Source organism: Sprattus sprattus (assembly GCF_963457725.1).
Source record: "Sprattus sprattus genome assembly, chromosome: 21".
In the NCBI taxonomy this organism is placed as follows: Eukaryota; Metazoa; Chordata; class Actinopteri; order Clupeiformes; family Clupeidae; genus Sprattus; species Sprattus sprattus.
Genome location: NC_137919.1, coordinates 14763567 through 14783566, shown reverse-complemented (window position 1 = coordinate 14783566; position 20000 = coordinate 14763567). Strand labels below are relative to the sequence as shown.

At 43.7% G+C, this 20000-nt stretch overlaps 1 protein-coding gene across 1 annotated transcript in view; it reads right to left on the bottom strand.

Annotated features, from left to right (window-relative positions):
- Window positions 1-20000, bottom strand: part of pcdh7b (protocadherin 7b) — a gene marked incomplete at both ends in the record, with an annotated part of 146589 nt that overhangs the window by 65533 nt on the left and 61056 nt on the right. The window contains one exon of the mRNA XM_080859882.1: window positions 1243-1465. Within this exon, the coding sequence (XP_080716008.1) occupies window positions 1243-1465 (223 nt within the window). The remainder of the gene's footprint in view (window positions 1-1242; window positions 1466-20000) is intronic.

Sequence of the window (20000 nt, the reverse complement as noted above, 5' to 3'; positions counted from 1 at the left end):
GCTAGTCATTCTACTCCAGAGGAAATAGAAGTATTGTATAAGAAACTTTGAAAGCTGAGAATCTTCCCAATCTTCACACTTGGCGCAGTGTCTGAGGTTACTGACGGGTCCCACCAGCATTGTGTACATACACTAAACATGGCCTACGGTGGAGGAAGGCCATACCTATGCAAGCCAGTGACAAGCGCCTGTGAAGCAGACTTTAAACATACACAGAAGAGCAGGGTCATCCTTCTTCAGGAACACATTGGGGGTCTGGACAAGCTTTAGTGAGGTCCACACAGTCCCACTTTAACCAAACAAGGCTCTTCCAGTTAGTACGTGGGTTAGAAGCTGATTTCTTTTTTTTGTCCCCTAGTGACATTCAAACCTGACCTCTGCTCTTCATGAGGCACAACCCTAAGAAAGGCTTACTTCACAGAGAACACTGCTAGAAAGCTTACTGTAAGGACCTGGAAAAATAGATAAACACATAAATAATAACAAAACAAACAGGTCACAGACACCACCACGAGGCAAGTCTTAACCATATATCTGAGGAGCAAAGGCATATGGTATCTGAGAGCTATGCGTGGCATGCAGCCGTCTTATTTATACACTTGGAAGGGCCTCTCTAAAACAAACAAAGAGCGAAGTATAAAATCAATCAGGGGAGCCAAAGCTGGAGCCAAATTTAATTCCACGCTCAAACTCTTCTCGCAAATTGAAAAAGGATGATGTCCTGGGCAAGGAACAATGGCTTGAAGGGTCGAAACCCTGATTTAATAAAGGTGGAATGGAGCGAACAGCTAACTGGCCCAATCACAAACATATGCATTTATAGCTGCAAGACCAATCACATCACAACAACAACAACAGCAAGCTTGGAGGACGAGACAACATTATCGTCAGCGCCAACACAGACATAATACAGAAGCGTGACATGGTGGGCTAGTGAATTTCCCAAAAATAAAAAAAATTAACGAGAATACGAGAGATACATATATAACTGCCTCCTACGCTTGAACCAGCTAACAAAAATCTGCGAAACGGTGTGCTTTACAGCCGCTACCCTGACGTGTCTTGTTCTGCCACTCTAGCGTCAGCATGTGTGTGAAACCAGTACATCTATATAACGGTATTTTTTGTCTTTCTTTAGTCATCAAATTTGGATTTGTCTGATTTTTTTTTAACGTTTTAGATCTATCTCTCTTTTTTTGCTGTTTTTGGGGTTTTTATTTTTTTTTATGTCTTTGCCCCTACCATTTTCCATGTGCTCTGCCTCACCGACACTCCCGTCCGGCGTGGTCCTCTCGTAGCTGTCCTCTGGCAGGGGCAAGGCGCCCAGCCTGGGGCCGCCCGAGGAGCTCTTGCTGCTGGGCGTCTCCGACTCGTCCAGCCCGCTGTCGTAGCAGCTCTGCAGCGATCCCTGGTGGTGGGGGTCCTGGGGCTGGCTCACCACTGAGAAGGTCACCCGGCGGAACGGCTACAAGAGAAGAGATTGCCGGGGTCACTGGACTGGCTCTTTTTTTTGGGGGGGGGGGGGTTGAGGGAGGATCTGGCTAGGGAGAAGGGAAGATTTGAGGGGGTGAGTGAGAGAGAGAGTGGGTGGATGGAAGGGGGGAGGGTCAGTAGTTGACCAGTGCTACAGCATGGTCTGGAGCCCCATGGGTGAGGTAGTTTAGGTTTTCATTTGAACAATGGTGATAGTTCATAAACATCTGAATCTTAAAGACCCTCAAGGAGTCACTCTTTGAAGGCATGTAAACGGTGGGTTCATTCAAATAAGAAGAGGGGGGGGGGGGGGGGGGGGAAGCTGAGACAAAAGGACTTGGCCATCAGAGAGTTTAGGCTCAAAGTAAAGAAAGAGGAAAACTACAAACTTGATGAGAAGTGTTCTAATCTGTGCTACGTGACAGGATGCTGGGAAATTGAGTTTTAAGGAAGAAGCTTTGAGTGCTCGTCTTTCTTTGTGTGTGGTTTACTCCCCAACCAACGGAGGGAAAAACAGGACCTAACAAGGCCTAAGAGGATCAAAGGACACACACAAACATTTTGTACACACATATTTACACCTATTACCTACCAATAGTAACACCATGAACAAAGATAAATACACCTGTCCTTTCATCACCATCTCTAGACAAGAATCACACACCCATCTTTTTCAACACGGGTGACATGATGACTGACACATGCGCAAGCACACTAATCTCTGATGTGGCGTATGTGCCGAAAACCAAGCCCACGTCGACTTTGACACACACCTTGCCGCTTACTTCAATTTCAGCATAGCAATGTTCAATTTCAGCGAGGCAATCTCGTGTGTCCCTATCCGGCCATTCACACCTCAGCTGCTGACTCCGTCTGTCCAGGAAATAAAAACTGATCGGAAATTGGGGAAAAAAAATCTAAAAAATGAAAGAGCTCCTGTGGAGTGGGTGTAAAGCCAAATGGCATCTGCTCTGACTCAACTCCTGATTTCAAAAAAGGAGAGAGAGAGAGGGAAGCACTACAACACCACAAGGACTCAGCAGGACTTTTAATGACTGCAAATGTGTGTGTGGGCGTGTGTGTGTGTGTGTGTGTGTGTGTGTGTGTGTGTGTGTGTGTGTGTGTGTGTGTGTGTGGGTGGGTGATTGGGTGTGTGAGTGTGTGTGTGTGTGTGTGTGTGTGTGTGTGTGTGTGTGTGTGTGTGTGTGTGTGTGTGTGTGTGTGTGTGTGTGTGTGAGAGAGAGAGAGAATTTGTGCAGCCTAACCACTACAATTGGCTCCCTTTCATACATTTGTCAACCAGGGGCCTCAGGGGAGGAAATTGACACTGTGGCTACTGCTGTGAAGTAATGTTCGCACTAAAATGAGGTACCGTCAAAACAACTCCAAAAACATGGCTTTTGCCTTGTCATGTAGAAATGGCCTCCGTGTTACTGTGGCCTTTACTTGACAGGGAACAGCACTGGCATTGTGTGTGCTTTCAGTAGAAATGCTTGGCGAAAGAGAGTAACTTCCTGAGAGTAACTATCAAAGAGGACACAGAACTAAACCTGTTTTTTCGGGATGTTAAATCCGGAAAACTTAACAGGCACTGTGCTGGTATTGTGTGTGTGTGCTTAGTGATTGTGTTTGTGTGTATGTGTGTGTGTGTGTGTTTGGATAATGCTGGTACATTATTGAGCTACAATGGTATTTTGAGGCCTTTCTCACCACCAAGGATGAACAAGCACCTCAGTACAAGCCACAACATCAAACCATTATTTTCCTCTCTGTCTTTCTTTCAATGATGCACTCTCTCTCTCACACACACACACACACACACACACACACACACACACACACACACACACACACACACACACACACACACACAAAGGTCCTGGGGGGCTAGTGTAGATCTGATAAAACAGGCAAACTGTTGACTGACACAATAGCATTGGTAAAAACCTCCTCTCAGCTCTGTGTGTGTGTGTGTGTGTGTGTTTGTGTGTGAGAGAGAGAGAGAGGGAAAGAGAGAGAGTGGGTTTGTTCCTGTTTAGGCCACTATAAATGAACACATGGATCAGCCATTAGGCGAATAAAGTGTGTAACGAATGGCTGATCTGATTCATTAATTAGACTTTGGCTGTAGTATGTCCATGTCTTGCCCTCCCCTCCCCTCTCTCTTTCTCTCTCTCCCTCTCTCTGGTGACTTATTAAATAGCATGCTGTCACATCACTCACTCCAGTTGTTTTTTCCCCCCCTTCATTTCTCTCTCCTCTTCTCTCTTGATTGTCTACGGAGCCCCACTCTTTACTTTTGACAGAGCAGGCCGTTCCCCATCATTAGTGTAAATGGCTGCCTTAATTTGACTTGACTGGAGTAACCCTGAAATTTGTCTCTGTTTCATATTTTGGGCGTTCCCCAGCTTTGTGAAGAATGACAGAGATGTTGACTGTGCATTCACCCACACACTTACTCTGAAACACACACACACACACACACACACACACACACACACACACACACAAGCAGTTTTTTGTCTGTAGTTGTCTGAGACTGCTGTAAGAGCAGTGCAAATAACCTCTGGAGTAAAAGCCAATTCATTATCTTTTCTAGCCTGAGACAGATGCAGTCAATTCCTCACCCCACATCTTTGAGACCGGAATAATAATAATAATAATAATAAGCAGCCACCCAGCACAGCATGCATATATTGCTGTTGTGTGTATTTTTTTAATTCCTTCATTTTCATTCTTTTTTTCCCCCCGTCGCTTGTTCATTCAGAGCTAATACGAGCGCAATCTTGGCAATAAATCATGATTCCATGTGCTCGACAAGTGAACTGAAATAAATATTCATCGAAAATTTCACTCGGATAGTTCAACATTTGTTGCATAATTAAAAAGAGAACCCTGGAGAAAGCGCATGCATTTATTTATTTATTTATTTTGCGTGGCGGGTAACAAATTAAACAATGTTTTGATATCAAACCAATATCAAGTACCCTAATGCTTCATTCCCCAAAAGAAACGTAGCCGAGTGTCAGGAAAAAATCCTGAACTCTGCTAAGTTGTTTGAATTACTTAGAATAAAATGACACCACAAACCACAGCAAAGTTTATAACAGATCTATTACGCTTAGGCCTTTTAAGCGGAGAGGTATTTGACGCCGTCTCGCATCACCTCTGAGCTCTTGCTCCTGGCGCAAGACTTTTTATTAAAATTCACAGCATAGGTTACAACATACATTTTAACCCCTCCTCTGTCCGGAGTTGCCATCTGGCCTCTGTCCTACTAAGATAAGAAACCTTGCTTAATTAAAAACCAACAGTCACAGAAATGTCGCAGACCACATGGCATCATCAATCACTATCTCAGTAAACATTGCATGACATCAGTTTCAGTTCACACAGTGCTCCAGCCTAGGAGTTGCAGCTAAACAATGCTGTTCTCAGGTGACTTCAAGCAACCCCCTTTCTTATCAGGTTGTGAGCTTTCTGTTGGGGTAATAAAGTTTCACAATCCTTGCTTTCTCACAGATTCAGCATTCCTCTTAACAGAACATAGAAACAGATCACAGAACCAGAGCACAGAAAACACTTTAGAAAATAGCAGTTATCAGAATTTCCTTTAAGTCTAACACTTCATGATAATATTTAATAATTTCCTTCACATTTCCCTCCTTTTTATCATGATGATAACTCTAATAAAGAAATAACCCTATCTCCTTCAGCTGTCTTCATAGGCATCATTACACTAAACATCATCCTCCTGATAAGTCAATAGAGCATCAAATTCCTGTGATAGCATTACACTCTGTACAGAATTACATACTACACTAGAAATGAGAATTTTTACACATGTAGAAATACACATCATTAAAATACAAAACATACAAAAAATGCAATAACAGTTAACAGACCTTTCAACAGAATTTGCAACCATGTACCAAAAGTAAGCAACCCAATTAAACCACCCAAAAACATCAACCACTTTATAGCATCACAAACAGCCCTCATTTGCTGTAAGGCTTCAGCTACAGATGGATGACATCAGGTATCCAGGTATCATTCAGCATAACACAAACCCCTTCCACTAGCAGCAGTAAGTAAATCTAGCAGTAATCTATTTTTTTCCCTCACCATCAGCAGACTTTGAGAAACCTTGTCCTTAAGGCCTTCCCCGCTGACTAAGGTGACATTAACACATAGTCCTAACCTATAGTTAAGTCTTCCCATTATTAACATGACTCTACCCAATCCTAAAGACAGAATCAGAGACTAAATTACTTTGATACTATTGGTCCAAATCTTTTTAACTCATCAGGCATGTCAGTCCCGCACATGATGTCATGGTTCTCAACAGCAAATCTCTTCTTACGAGATAACCCTGCCTGTGAGATCACACTAACACATAAACATGGTCCGTGACCTGAGCGGGGGCGCGTACGCCCCACCAATGTGAAGAGATCTGACTGTACCATCTTTAACCACACACCCACATTACCTCTCCCATCGTAGGAATACCCTTGTATATTCCCATTCACTGACTCTGGATGAGGAAGTGGTGCGTGAGGACACAGTATCCGTAATATTTACACTGTCTCTGTCTCTCATTGTTCCATTATTTGCAACACATAATGGCTATACAGAATAGACTATCACTTAAGGTGACATCAAAAATGTAGTATTTAGCTCTACTAGTGGTTGGGTCGTGTTACACACATCCTGCACCTGGGTATCCTTTGCATCACAAGATGTAGTATTGCAGCCCCAGCTGTCTGGGCCACACTTCTCTCCAACACAGATCTTGGCTTGATATGAAAGTGGTCTAACCTTAAGTCTAGGTTGATAGGAAGAATTTGCATTAAGGTACATAATTAGAAATTAGTCTTATTACGTCTGCTCGCTTGCATAGATGCATATCTATCCCATGAATCAGTAGACTACACAGGTGAGTAACATTCTCCAGTGCCATATATTCTCTCAATTACACTTGTGGAGGACTATAAACCCAAAAGTACACCTGTAATAATCACTAATAGCAACAGTCTAGACATTGTTGTAACCGAATTACACTATTTATGCAATTTACAGAACAACAATAAACCATATAAACAAGAAACACAGTAAAACAAAAAATGGATACACCAATACTATATTGAGTAAAATTTCGAATTACAAAATTCGGTGACTTTCAGACGGTCAAGATCTAAATTTCTCAACCCCCGGGAGGGAACCACTAAACCTTACTCAAAGCTAGTGGTGTATCCTACTAATAATCTAAGTTAACAGTGTGACAGGTGAATACAGGTGGAGCGTTGGCGTTGGCTGTTGGTGTGGCCAGTAGCACTTGGTATGGTCACTCCCACCTTCACCTGGCCTTGTTCCTGTGGGGACACAGAAAAAAACTCGAACAGTATGTTGCACTTAACAGTTGGAGTGAGATCTATATTCTGTATAATTATATCAAAGATTGAGAATGGTAGACCTTGAGCAGGGGTAATGTGCATACTTAAAACTACCAAGTCTAAACAATCAGGCCATTGTAAACCTCATTCACAAAATGTCAGACCTTATCATTTCAAATTGCTTCACTAAAAGACTAAAAAAAATTTTTTTTATAGTTTATTAATACATAATAGTTATTATGTATGCACCTCCCCCCTGTTGAGGCATGTAAAGTCACATGACTCAAAATTGCTGCCCATTTATATCTATATTTATATCCAAATTGATAGGTAATTGAATTGCTTCAAGTAACACTTGTAACAACTTTTATATTTAACTAAAATGTGTGAAACAGCAAAAGCATTTGCTGTCCATGTATACATTTCCTGCCATTTGAGTAACAGACATGCCCTGATCAATGCAACTATCTCTCTGCTTAAACAAACAAGCTAGACATCAATCACTTCCATTGACAACCTAGAATCTCTGAGCAGAGACCCCTGATATGACCCTGTAGCAGCATTTCCATGCAGTGTATGCCAGCTACGCAAAACTATGGGCTGAAAATCAACAATGAACTCTTTGATTTTCAATCACCCCAAATAAAAAATCCCAGAAAGAATGAAAAACGCGATTTCTTCTAAACCAAAACATCTCTAGACAAAAACAATCGATCCTCAGTTAATGGATCAGACAAAACAACTAGAACAAACACACACACAGCCTTCTGCTGCACTATTCCATGGTGTAACATGACCACATACAGCCAGTCACTTAAACAACCTGCATGGGCCTAGATAATATGTCTATAATGTTTCTTATGTTTTTCCCAAAAAAGTATCTTCTTTCCATGTAGGCTACCTTAAAAAAAAACATACACCCAGGACGAAGACTTTGTCCCATAACAACATGCTCACAATTACTCGTAATTGTAACAACATACAATGATCTTATCTTTTAAAATAAATCATGTAGGCTCAATCTTATATCTCAAGTATTCAGTCCTGCTCCATGGCTATTAGAACACATTAGCTACGTGTGAACTAAATGTATGGATCAGATAATACGATTTAATCTTGCGTTTTCGCTTCTGACAGACAAAAGGACCGATTTTAAGAATCTCACTATTAATTTTAACTTGGTTAACCTTCTGGTAATTTAATTTGTTTTGAGAATTTTCCGACAGCGTCGAGTATTTAATTCGGAAAGTAAATGTTGCTAACTTTCCTCCAAGTCAGTCAGCTTTATTTGTGTGGTACTTATACACAGCCAAGATACTTGGCAGTACCGTCAGCCTGTAGATTAGTCGAAGGGGAGAACTATGACCCCCTGCACTGCAAGCACACACACGGTCACATCTTCTCACCGACAAGGAGGCGTTTCCTGTTTTAAACCATAGCTTTACATTTAAGGAGACCGTATACTTTGTTTTACTATTAATGCTATAATTAACCAATTAGATGACTATAGAAGTGACTTTCTAACCTCTAAGCTGAGTTTTAAGACAGATCATTATTATTTGTCCATGTGAGTGAAAACACATACCACAAAACCCAGCCATGTAAATAAATTAACCCATGTATAGAAAGTCTCTGAACTTCCCTTTTGCGCTCCTTATACACGTGCTGTTTAACTATCACATAGCCTTACCGTCTTCCCTACCTACTCCGTGATATGGCTAAGCCTAGTTTAGTCATTACATCTTATTCAAGAAGATTTAAACGGACAGAGGATGAACCCGACTTGTGCTTTTAAAAAGTATCCTGTTAGCGAATTATTTATCTGTTGACTTTGTTTTAACTAATTATCGTGACTATTTGTATTCTCTTTGGCATAAAGACTCATACTTATTGCTCTTTCAACTCTGACTAAGTTCAATTAATAACTTCTTTGCGCTAATATCCTGAATTCTCTAGTATGCCCACACCCTTTAAGGGATGCGGCACCTCTTTTACTAACTTTATCATTTCTATACTATATTAGGCAAATCCATTATGGAATAGAGACATTTCGGTTGATCAGACTGAAATTCCTAATTCTCTAATCGATCTGCACTTATATTATTTATATTATTTATCAAATAGCATATAGATTTAGCATCCTCATTATCATAATACTCAATACAATTATTGTATGCCTCTTTAATGCTGCGATGATGATGTTCTCTCCCTCGCCTGCGTCTCTATAAGGAGACGGACTTTAGTATTATTTTTACTTTCTTTTATTTCGAGTCCCTACATACTCATCACCCTCTTTCAGAGCTGATCAAACTTGCTTTTTCTTTTCTCCCTTCTTCTTTCTCTACTTCTCCAGCTTTCTACTTAACATGCTGTTTCTTTCTTTGCTCTTATAATCCACACTTCAACCTTTCTTATTCTTCCCCCAATAGGGCTTGTTTCAACCAGTGCTCAAATTCTAGGCTTTGGGCTTCAGCGAAGTCTTCTCATACGCTATGATTTCTGAAGACACGTTAGAACCTTTCTCCAAAACTTATTATAATTAGGACGAGCTGTAAACGTATTGCGAACTATAAACAGTTGTCATACATTCATTTAAGTAATACATAAGTATGACTTTTCACGGATCGTGGTCAATTTAAATTGTCTGTTAGTGATGACGTCATAACTGCTCGACCACGCCATGTCAATGAAACGAGACACAGTTTTTTCCGCTCAACTACGTTTCTCTATCCAACCTTCTACGTACTTTGTATGGCTAATTTCGCTATTAGTATGTTTCCTTTACCATGTACTTCTTATCGCCAATACAATATTACTATGGTGAGTTTTTTGGATTAAACAGAATATCTCAAATGGATCAACGAAATCTCCAGGGACAGAAGCTTCTAGGCCGGCAAAAGACACCGGTCCGCTGCCCCTCTGGGTGTTAACACAGAGGTTTTTCGCTGTTTTAATTCTGTTCAATCACTTACTCCATTCACACACAACATTCATACAGACGTCCATGCATTCCGATGCAAATCACTCTACACCTATTCAAGTCCCAGACTTGTTAAAAACATGTTTTTGATGTCCCAGACATCGTTAGATTCCCAGAATCTCTTTATAGCTATTGTCTGTTTTTTAATTAAGCAGCCCCAGGCAATGCTTTAACAACTACTCTGTTAGTAAATGACCAGTACACTTACTTATATGTGGGTCAAAGCTGATTCCAGATCCCGTCAGATCCACCTCCCAGGTGCAGAACCGTCAGCTGGCCTATGCAGAATTGCACTACACAGGTCTTTCTGCCGAACCTAGTCGTGGCAGGCGTTGCGCAACGTCTTCAGCTTCCAGGGTCTGCATCTCGGCGGCGGTTCTTGAGGGCTCCAGCTCGTAAGGACCAAGATGTCAGGAAAAAATCCTGAACTCTGCTAAGTTGTTTGAATTACTTAGAATAAAATGACACCACAAACCACAGCAAAGTTTATAACAGATCTATTACGCTTAGGCCTTTTAAGCGGAGAGGTATTTGACGCCGTCTCGCATCACCTCTGAGCTCTTGCTCCTGGCGCAAGACTTTTTATTAAAATTCACAGCATAGGTTACAACATACATTTTAACCCCTCCTCTGTCCGGAGTTGCCATCTGGCCTCTGTCCTACTAAGATAAGAAACCTTGCTTAATTAAAAACCAACAGTCACAGAAATGTCGCAGACCACATGGCATCATCAATCACTATCTCAGTAAACATTGCATGACATCAGTTTCAGTTCACACAGTGCTCCAGCCTAGGAGTTGCAGCTAAACAATGCTGTTCTCAGGTGACTTCAAGCAACCCCCTTTCTTATCAGGTTGTGAGCTTTCTGTTGGGGTAATAAAGTTTCACAATCCTTGCTTTCTCACAGATTCAGCATTCCTCTTAACAGAACATAGAAACAGATCACAGAACCAGAGCACAGAAAACACTTTAGAAAATAGCAGTTATCAGAATTTCCTTTAAGTCTAACACTTCATGATAATATTTAATAATTTCCTTCACACCGAGTCGGGGAAAATAAAAAACACTAAACTTAAATTAAGTTTCAAATCATCCACAAATTAGTCAAACTTAAGATGAGGCAGAAACCTGAGAAACAGCACTCAGGGGGCCAGTGTGCCTATGTTGCCTTGACTATAAATGAAATGATAGCTGTTAAATGGATATATAGAGGTGGGCAGAGACTGCGGCGGTGAGAGTTAGGTGTGAATGAGTCGATGAAGGAAAATTTGCCGGAGGAAGTAGGCAAACCCATTAACACACCTAAATGTCTTTCTGGAAAAAAGGATCGATTTGTTTGTTCTAGGAATCGGAGGCGGCACCAACAGACAGGAGAGACGGAGAGAGGACTGTCATTTAAAAGTAACTCATTTCCATGACAACCTCCATTCTGTCCGTAGTTTTTACAGAAATAGATGTGTTTCATATCGCTTCTTTTTCTTTCTCTCTTCCCCCCCTCCCTTTTTTAACACCTGGAAAGACATAAATACGTTTGTGTACCTGTGAAGTCATATTCAGGCTCTAAAATAAATCTGCCTTCTCTCTCTCTCTCTCGCTCTCTCTCTCTCGTTCTCTCTCTCTCTCACACACACACATTTGTCAAGTTTATAGGGATAAAGGACCTCTCAACAGTTTCATGCTAAAACCTTCTGAAAATAAACTAGCAGCCATGAAACATCGCCTTCCTCTGTCCTCCACTCCCCCCCCCCCCCCCCCCTCTCCTTCTCTCTCTCGCATGCTTGAGAAACATGATTTGAGTTTTCACCCTTGTCCATTTTAGAAATGAGTGAATGATTTCATCAAACTCTAATAAACAGCTCAGCGCCATCAAGGACACCCCCGCCAGCACGTCCCCACAGACGGTCACCCTGTGGGTAGGCAAAACCGCACACAGAACACCCTTTCACCACCCCCCACCCCCTTCCCAAACCACGGACAGACGTGCTTGAAAAACATGGTTTTCATTTTCACTCAAAGTCTCTCCGTTTTTTTTTCTTCATATTACTGAAAAAATGTTTATCTGTTCCAGATTGTCGTTACATTGCTCTCTCTCTTTCCCTCGCTCTCACTCTCTCACTCTTTTGCTCTCTCTTACACTCTTCTTCCCCTTCCTCTATCACTCCCTCCCTCCCTCCCTGCTCTCCTCTCCTGGCTGAACGAATGATTGAGAGCTGAGCTTTGACAAGCATGGCTGATTGAATGTTACAGCCATTTGAGCAAATGAGCTGCTTTTTCTAAATGGCTGCAGGTTTGGCTTGCGGTGGTTGTTCACGGGCCCCCCCCACCCCCATCATCCTCAAAAGTCTCCCCACCCTTAAGCAGAACCACATGGCCTCTCGTCCTGGGCCCAATCACGGCCTGTCAGTCTCGCTGCTCCGAGACATAACGTAGACTCACATCCATTTGGGTCTAGTTCGCTCTTAATTGGTCCAGGCTTAAAACTTGCCGGGGTCTGGTTTATGAGGCTTTTTTTTAAGCCAGTAGTGGGGGACAGCCAAACATAATACATTATTTCAGGCTTAGGTTACTTGTCTAGTGACAAGCCATGCGAAAGGGGTAATAGTCTAGTGGCAAGGGAGAAGCGAGCCTCAGTCAATATGTTGTCCTTCTCTCTACCGCACTTGAGTGAGCACAGTGAAAGGATATTCAATAGACTAGATGAATTTGATTGTGTAGGTTCAGGGCACCTGTCTTGCCTGTGGTGGTAAATGTCAAAAGGCCCACACCACACAGGCACACATTAATTACTTCACGACTGCAATCATGCCATAAACAAACTCATTTGCAGCCACTGTGAAACCAATACCTAGGCTTTGACTAAAGAGCTTTGTGTGTATTTGTATGTGTGGGTGTGTGTGTGTGTGTGTGTGTGTGTGTGTGTGTGTATGTGTGTGTGTGTGTGTGTGTGTGTGTGTGTGTGTGTGTGTGTGTGTGTGTGTGTGTGTGTGTGTGTGTGTGTGTGTGTGTATGTGTGGTATGTCCAGGCCTCTAGCACCGGCTGCATTGAGGCCCATGCCACTGACCCGGTAAGGTTAATTACACTCTGCTGATTTGGGGGAGTAAGGTAAGCTCAAAAAGCAGAAAGGCCCAGTGTGTGCAATAGCAGCCAGCCGTAGGGCAAGGGAAGCATGGAATGGCGAGAGAGAGAGAGAGAGAGAGAGAGAGAGAGAGAGAGAGAGAGAGAAGCGAAAGAGAGCTAGCAAGGCATACTGACAATGAGGGAGCTTAGTCTGAGAATGTTATCTTGTACTTCACTATCTGCCTTCAGTGTTTAAATAGAGTGGAGCCAAGTAAACTGACTGAAGATCGTGGCCAATCAGTGTCCAGCATTGAGGCCGCAGATTTAAGGAAGAGGAGTAAGGCGACACCAGTGGACTGGCGACTTGCCTGTCCTCCCAAGACACAGAATAGAAACAATGTCCCCTTTCATCGTGTGTGTGTGTGTGTGTGTGTGTGTGTGTGTGTGTGTGTGTGTGTGTGTGTGTGTGTGTGTGTGTGTGTGTGTGTGTGTGTGTGTGTGTGTGTGTGTGTGTGTGTGTGTGTGTGTGTGTGTGTGTGTGTGTGTGGGTGTGTTTGAACTGAGGGAACTCTGCCATCTCTTTAGGTGCATCACAGGAGTGCGGTAGATTTTCTCCATAATGTTCTCTTTCAAGCAGCTAATTACCATGGCGACGCCTTTAACCTAAGGCTTGCATGTTGCGAGTACAAGCTACAGTGAATATCACATCTATCACATCTATAGCTCCATAGGTGAGCAGGGGAAAACACTCCACCAATCCGACACTAAAGCTCTCCAGGACACTGGCAGTAGTGTGCAGGGTTTTTGAAGCACACATCACAGCGCAACATCCCAGGCGACAACACACAGAAAACCAGCAGTGTCCAGGATCACAGGCAAAATGAGTTAACAACACTCATTGAGGAGAGTAGCCAAAACATACACACTGTCAAACATGTCTGTTCCCTTAAGTAGCTAAAGGGGATATGTAGCAGGTTTACTTTATTGCAAAGCTGAATTGGTGGGGGCCCTGTTTGAGATGGATAGCAGGGGAGTGGAAGGGGGATAGGGTGGGGGTAGATTTGCGGGTGGGGGTCCCCGGCAGACCTCCAGGTTCAGGATGTGGGGGTGAGGGGGGTTAGTTTTCCTTTGCCCCACAGCCGAGGGAGGCTCAGGTGTCGGGCCAGTCTTGAGGGATCAGCCAGCCCATCAGGGTTCATTAACTCCACCACACCACACCACACCGCACCCCCCCCCCACCTCCGCTCTGCATGCCAGAGCTGAGGGTCTCCAGCTGGGAGAAGCTTAAGAACAGAGGGGGGGGATCTGAAGCCAAATACCTCTACAGGACTAGACTCTTCCAGGCCAGCACTGAGAAAGCCTTTGTAGCAATAACTGACTTTCAAACAAGAAGGACGGGGAAAGGAGAGCACTCAAGCAAGAAGGGGGAAAGATAAGAAAGGGAGACAAAGAAATAGAGAGAGATTGTTGGGGGGGTAGGGATGGATGAAGGGGAAGAAAAAATCAGTGCATTTCATTCTCTGAGTCATGCCTCTGAAATCCCTGTCCAAAGAGTGTTTTCTTTTCCTTTCCCTTTTTTTGGGGGGGTTTCTCTAGTCCAGTGGTTTTTGGACAAAAAGCATCCCCTCTTTCTTTCTCAGGAGAGCAGTCAGGTGTAGATCCATCGCATGTCCACGGAACCGGCGTTCCCCTGTCTGATCCTCTGTGACGGTTCTCCCCCATGACGTGCCACGACTACAACAGAACATCGGTCGGCCGTTCCACCACATTTATCATAGGCTTGGGGAAGGGGGGGGTTAAAGGAAACTCTGGCACATATGTTGTCAAAACACGGCAGATGTTCCGCGAAAACAAAACAGAATAGCGCTCTCCGGCCCCTATCTTGCCTCGTTAGTCATCTGCGGCGGTTACGGGAAAAAAGAAAGAAGCCCTCATCTCACACCTGTTGTTCTGCAATCAGTCTCCATTCACACTTTCGTTTGGACCACCCCAGTGCGTCATATCGTCATCAACCACCTCTTTGTAAATGAAACAAACAAATGTTTCTACATCATTACCCCCCCCCCCCCTCATTTTTTTGTTTCTTTCATCACCCCCCATCCGACCATTTTCCCTCTGCTTAGCAGTTAGTGCTGGCGTTGTTTCAAATAACAGAGCTGTGTTTTATGATCTGTCAGTGCAGCAATCGATGCGCTCCCCTTGAACTGGGCATTAATTCCTCGCCTGTTGTTTCTCCTCCCCACCCCAGGGAACCCACCGACCCCTTAATGGCCCTCGTTTGGAGGCGAAATAAATAAATAATAGGTCTTGACTGAGGCCACTGGTACCTTAATGAAGGCACGCCCCAGACACACACGACAGGGGAGGGCAGGGGAAATGGGGGAAGAACTGGCCTGGCATAGAGATGGTGGGTCTGGGGTGATCTCATCTTTCTCGGTGTGGCACAAGGAAGGACGGGAAGAGAGGAAGGAGGGGAAAGGAAAGAGAAGAAGAGGACACAGAGGTCCAAACCTCTTGCCCTGGCTTCAAGTGTTTTTCCCATGACAAGGAGTGTAAAGGGAACGTCATCGAAAGTCTGACAGGCCACTCGACTGAAATGGACTTCCAACTCTTAGCCTCTCCCTCTTTCTCTCTCGGTCTCTCTTTCAGTCCTGGGACGTTGGGCAGCAATGTCCTGCCGAGTGGCTTCATTAAGATGCCAGTGAGTGTTCGGAAAACAGTCTAGGACCCCAGGAAAGATCACACATTGTTAGTTTCTCTCTCTTTCTCTCTTTCTCTCTTTCCCCCTCTCTTAAAGACCTGACTAAACTTTTAATTGCTCTCTAAGTGGTGGATTAAGAGAGGGAGAGGGGGGCGAGATATGCAGCTCCCAGCGGAAGGCTTTTGCGGCTTCAAAGGCTTACGCGACCCCTGACCCACGCTAAAGGGGAAAAACAGAAACAGCCCAGCGTCTCCGTTCCACTTCTGTTTATTCTTCTATTCTTCTCTACTTCTGTTTATTTTTCTTGTTGAGTGGCAGAGGATTATCGGCTGACTCAGACACACCCACATATACACTGATTCAGGCCTAGAACTTTGTCATTTTGGTGGGGCATATTTTTTTCCAGGGCACTTAATCCACATGTAAGGGCATCAAGTCGGTTCATTTTAAGAGACAGATATTTGACTGTCTGTGAGATACCTGCCCTTCACTGATTATCTTTTCTAACATATGGAAATCCATTTATTGTGTAGTGTTTACCTCCAGGACATCAATTTCACGTTTAGAGGGATGTTAAAACAGGAGTTTATACGGCCCTTACAATGGAAGACCAGGACACAGGGCAGGGAACACAGGGCTCCTCTCCAATACCCTGGATGAGGCTCCCTCTCAGACCACAACTCAGCTTCTGTCCTCTGAAGACTCCTGCACTATCTGGGATGTGAAAGTGCTACCTGCACCCTCCTCAAGAGCAGGCAGCCCTCGCAACAAACAGCCTGCCTGACAAGTGGCCCACTGCTATCAGTTTTTGAAGGCCCTGAGCAGTTCCATAATGGTAGCTTGGGTTGAGATAGCAAGCAGGGTAAACATTATTGGGTAGAAATGGAGGGAAGTGGTTAGACGTTAGCGACTTAGCTGTCTACTTGTTTCAAATCACCAACCAACCTTAACCTAAGCACATCAAGGGAGAGAGGTTAACACGAGCAAGTCTTACACAGAGGATCGCTCAGCTCCTCATCCTCTTTGCATTCTATCCTCATCTCCTTCACGTTTTTATTAATGGGAGGGACTAGGACGTAACAAAAGAAAAGAAGGTAGGCAGAAAGGGAAAAGGTACAAATCTGGTGTACAAGATATTTCACATTTCCACATCGTCCGTTGATGATGAAGATTGGGAGACCACATTGAGAGACCACATTCTCTTGACTTTGGTTCCAGTATATTGTCATAATTGTTTAATTACACTATTAGTTATTGTTGTTGATGACTTATTGTGTGTATTATTTATGAAACAATATTATCATACGTTTGTATGCACATGAAAAACAATATAATGTAGCCTATGCTGTTCACTACTATCCATGGTAGGTCTTGGGACACATTCCCCACAGATACGGGGGCAGTACTGTGTATAAATCAAGTCCCAAAACAGCTCGCTTGGTACAACAACATCAAAAACAACAGACAGCAGCAGAAGCCATTTTAGCCTCTGACTCAAAGAGAGGAAGGCCACTTTCCATCCACTGAGCAGAGAAGTGTTCATCACTTCCAATTTCTCTCATGACACACGGTGATGGCACCTCCTGGCTGGCATTTAGCGTTAGACCGCGCCAAGACTTGGAGAAGGCGTAGGCTACAGGGGCTAGCGTGACTACAGCTAATTCACTGACGCTTCAACAGTGCGTGGTTTACAAGGTGTCGCTAATATCAACCCGGAGAAGCGGCTCCTTATTGACAATCTGCCGCCACAGATGACTGATAACCCACGTCGAGGGCGAGCGTCCAAAAGAAAGGTTGTGAAGAAGAGTGCAAGCGAGATATATGAGCTAATGGCGTACAATGCTCCATTACAAATATGGAGGCATGTGGGAGTAAAGTGACTTTCATGAATGTTAAAGGGTGCAAGCATGTTCGTCTATGCGTGCTCACTGTTGTCAGTGCTCTGTAACCCCGGTGATTATCTGTTCTCATTAACTTTAGAATGATTTCCCTCCCTGTTTGTTTTGTTTTTTTCCATGCTAAGGTATCATAGGATTTCACCAAGAGGGAGGGTAGCGTGACCGGATCGGTGTCAACTCCACAACCAGGGAGTGGACGACAATGAAAAGAACATGCTAATCAACAGTCACAGCGTGTCAGAGAGTGCTTGGCCACCAGCAATGACACACACACACACACACACACACACACACACACACACACACACACACACAAATACACACAGTCACACACAAACAACACAAGTACCCAGAGATGATTATAATCGAAGCGATTAAGAAAACAATTATTTCAACAAGTAATTAAGAGAGGAAGCTCGAACAAACATCCCGCAGAGAGGGAGTGAGTGAATAAGCGAGGGGGGGGGGGGGGAGATGGGAAGGGGGGAGGGGGAGGAGGGGGGCTACTGTTACGAGAGGGGAATAGTTTAGCAGTCAAACACTGCTGCCCATTGGATTATGGGCAAGGTGACAATGGAGTGTACTGATATTTACTGAGATACAGGGATTCCCTATCTGTCCATCTCAAATCCTCCCCCTCTCTATTTCTCTCTTTCTGTCTCTACACACACACAAACACACACATACACAAACACCACTTTTATGTCTCCCATCACTCCATTTCTTATCATGCATTGTCTTTCTGTTGCAAACAGCAACACACACACAGACACACACACACACACACACTGGAATATAGAAGGTGACATGACAGAGGTACACTCAGTGTGGACACATGATGGCAGCACTTCGATCCCATTCAATTCTCTCCATGGGGTCTCCATGGGGGGTTAACTGCTCTATCTCTAAGCACATGGCAGTGACACAACTAGTTCTTGGCCGTGTCAGTTCAAATCAAATGCGGAATGTTTACATCTGCTACCGTTGATTATACAGTAAATACGTTGTGAAATGAAACAAAAACACACCACAGTTAAATTTGTATTAGTATTGATTGATTCACATCGATATGAAAGGATTACATGACTAACAACTGGTGAAAAAGTAATATGAAAATATTTGTTCACTGAATTAGCGCATTCTGTCCCAAACAGTTGCGTTGCAGTTTATAAGTTTCAGTTTCGCTTTCAGTATTTCAACGTGAATGAGAGGGAGCACAACAACTGAGCGTCTAGCAGCGATTATCATATCATAGACATATATGATGCATGTATATGTCTGTGGGCACGATCTCAAGCACGTGCAAAAGTTGTTGTTGTCCAATTTCAATCTAGTTTCGAGAGACACATGCGCGCCCAGTCCAATTCCCAGCGGAATCGAATCGTGTGTCCAGGGGTTTACATCGGAGTCCAGTCGGACTCAAGCTGGACACAATTAATCTAGTTCTGGGGAGTCACATGTGTCCAATATCCAATTTAAATCGGACTGAAATCGGAAATTGGACGCATGTGTCCACACTGACTGTGTGAAGAACAGACCCAATTTTAGAGAGAGACTGTCAGTGGGGTGTCAAAAAAAACCTGACAAGAAACAGACAGAAACAGAAGCTTCTGTGAGGTAAATGTATCCAAATGAATATTAAATTGTGTGTACGTTTGGCTCCGACCCAGACAAACCCCAGGAGTTTTTTTTTTTTTTTTTGGAGTGCCCGAGGCAAATAGGGAAACATAACAAAAAAATCACTATCATTTCAGAGAGAGCCCGGATAAGGCTTCTTTGAACTGACGTGCCTGATTTCCCTCTGGGTTTTGAAAGATGACCATTTACCGAGCAGCAGTTTATGTTTTAATATGATTAAAACATGAAAATGAAAACCTCCCTCTTTCCTTCAGTGGACTAATGTGCATCATGCTACTCATGCTAGTCATGTTAAATGATTTCTAATGTCAGTAGATGAATCAGATCACTGAAATGCGATAAGAAACACACACACACACACACACACACACACACACACACGCGCACACACACACACACACACACACACACACATAAACACACACACACTCTCTGCCCATCTTTCTCTCTCACACACACAAACACACAAACACACACAATGTGCCACAAAAAGGCAGATACAAACTTACACAAAGACCCACATACACTCATGTTCAGAGCCATTCATTTGCCTTTATGTATGACATGCACTGATCCCAATCGAGAGCAGATATCGCTCTCTCTCTGCGTGAAGCAGCCATCGCGATGGCCTCGTCAGATCCCCTGAAACTAAAGATAGTCCGCGAGGATAAGAGCGTGTGCGCGTTAGAGGAGCGCTAGCTGGCTTCAAAGGCGCCCGGTTATCAACTGCTTATATCTCAGTGCGATGACAAAGATAGCCGTGGTAATCGGCATGGAAAAAGAGCTGGCAAAGCCTTCGAGGGGTCCTTCTTCGACTGCGCTCACTCTCCAGCCTCCCTCTCTTCCTCCTCCTCTTCCT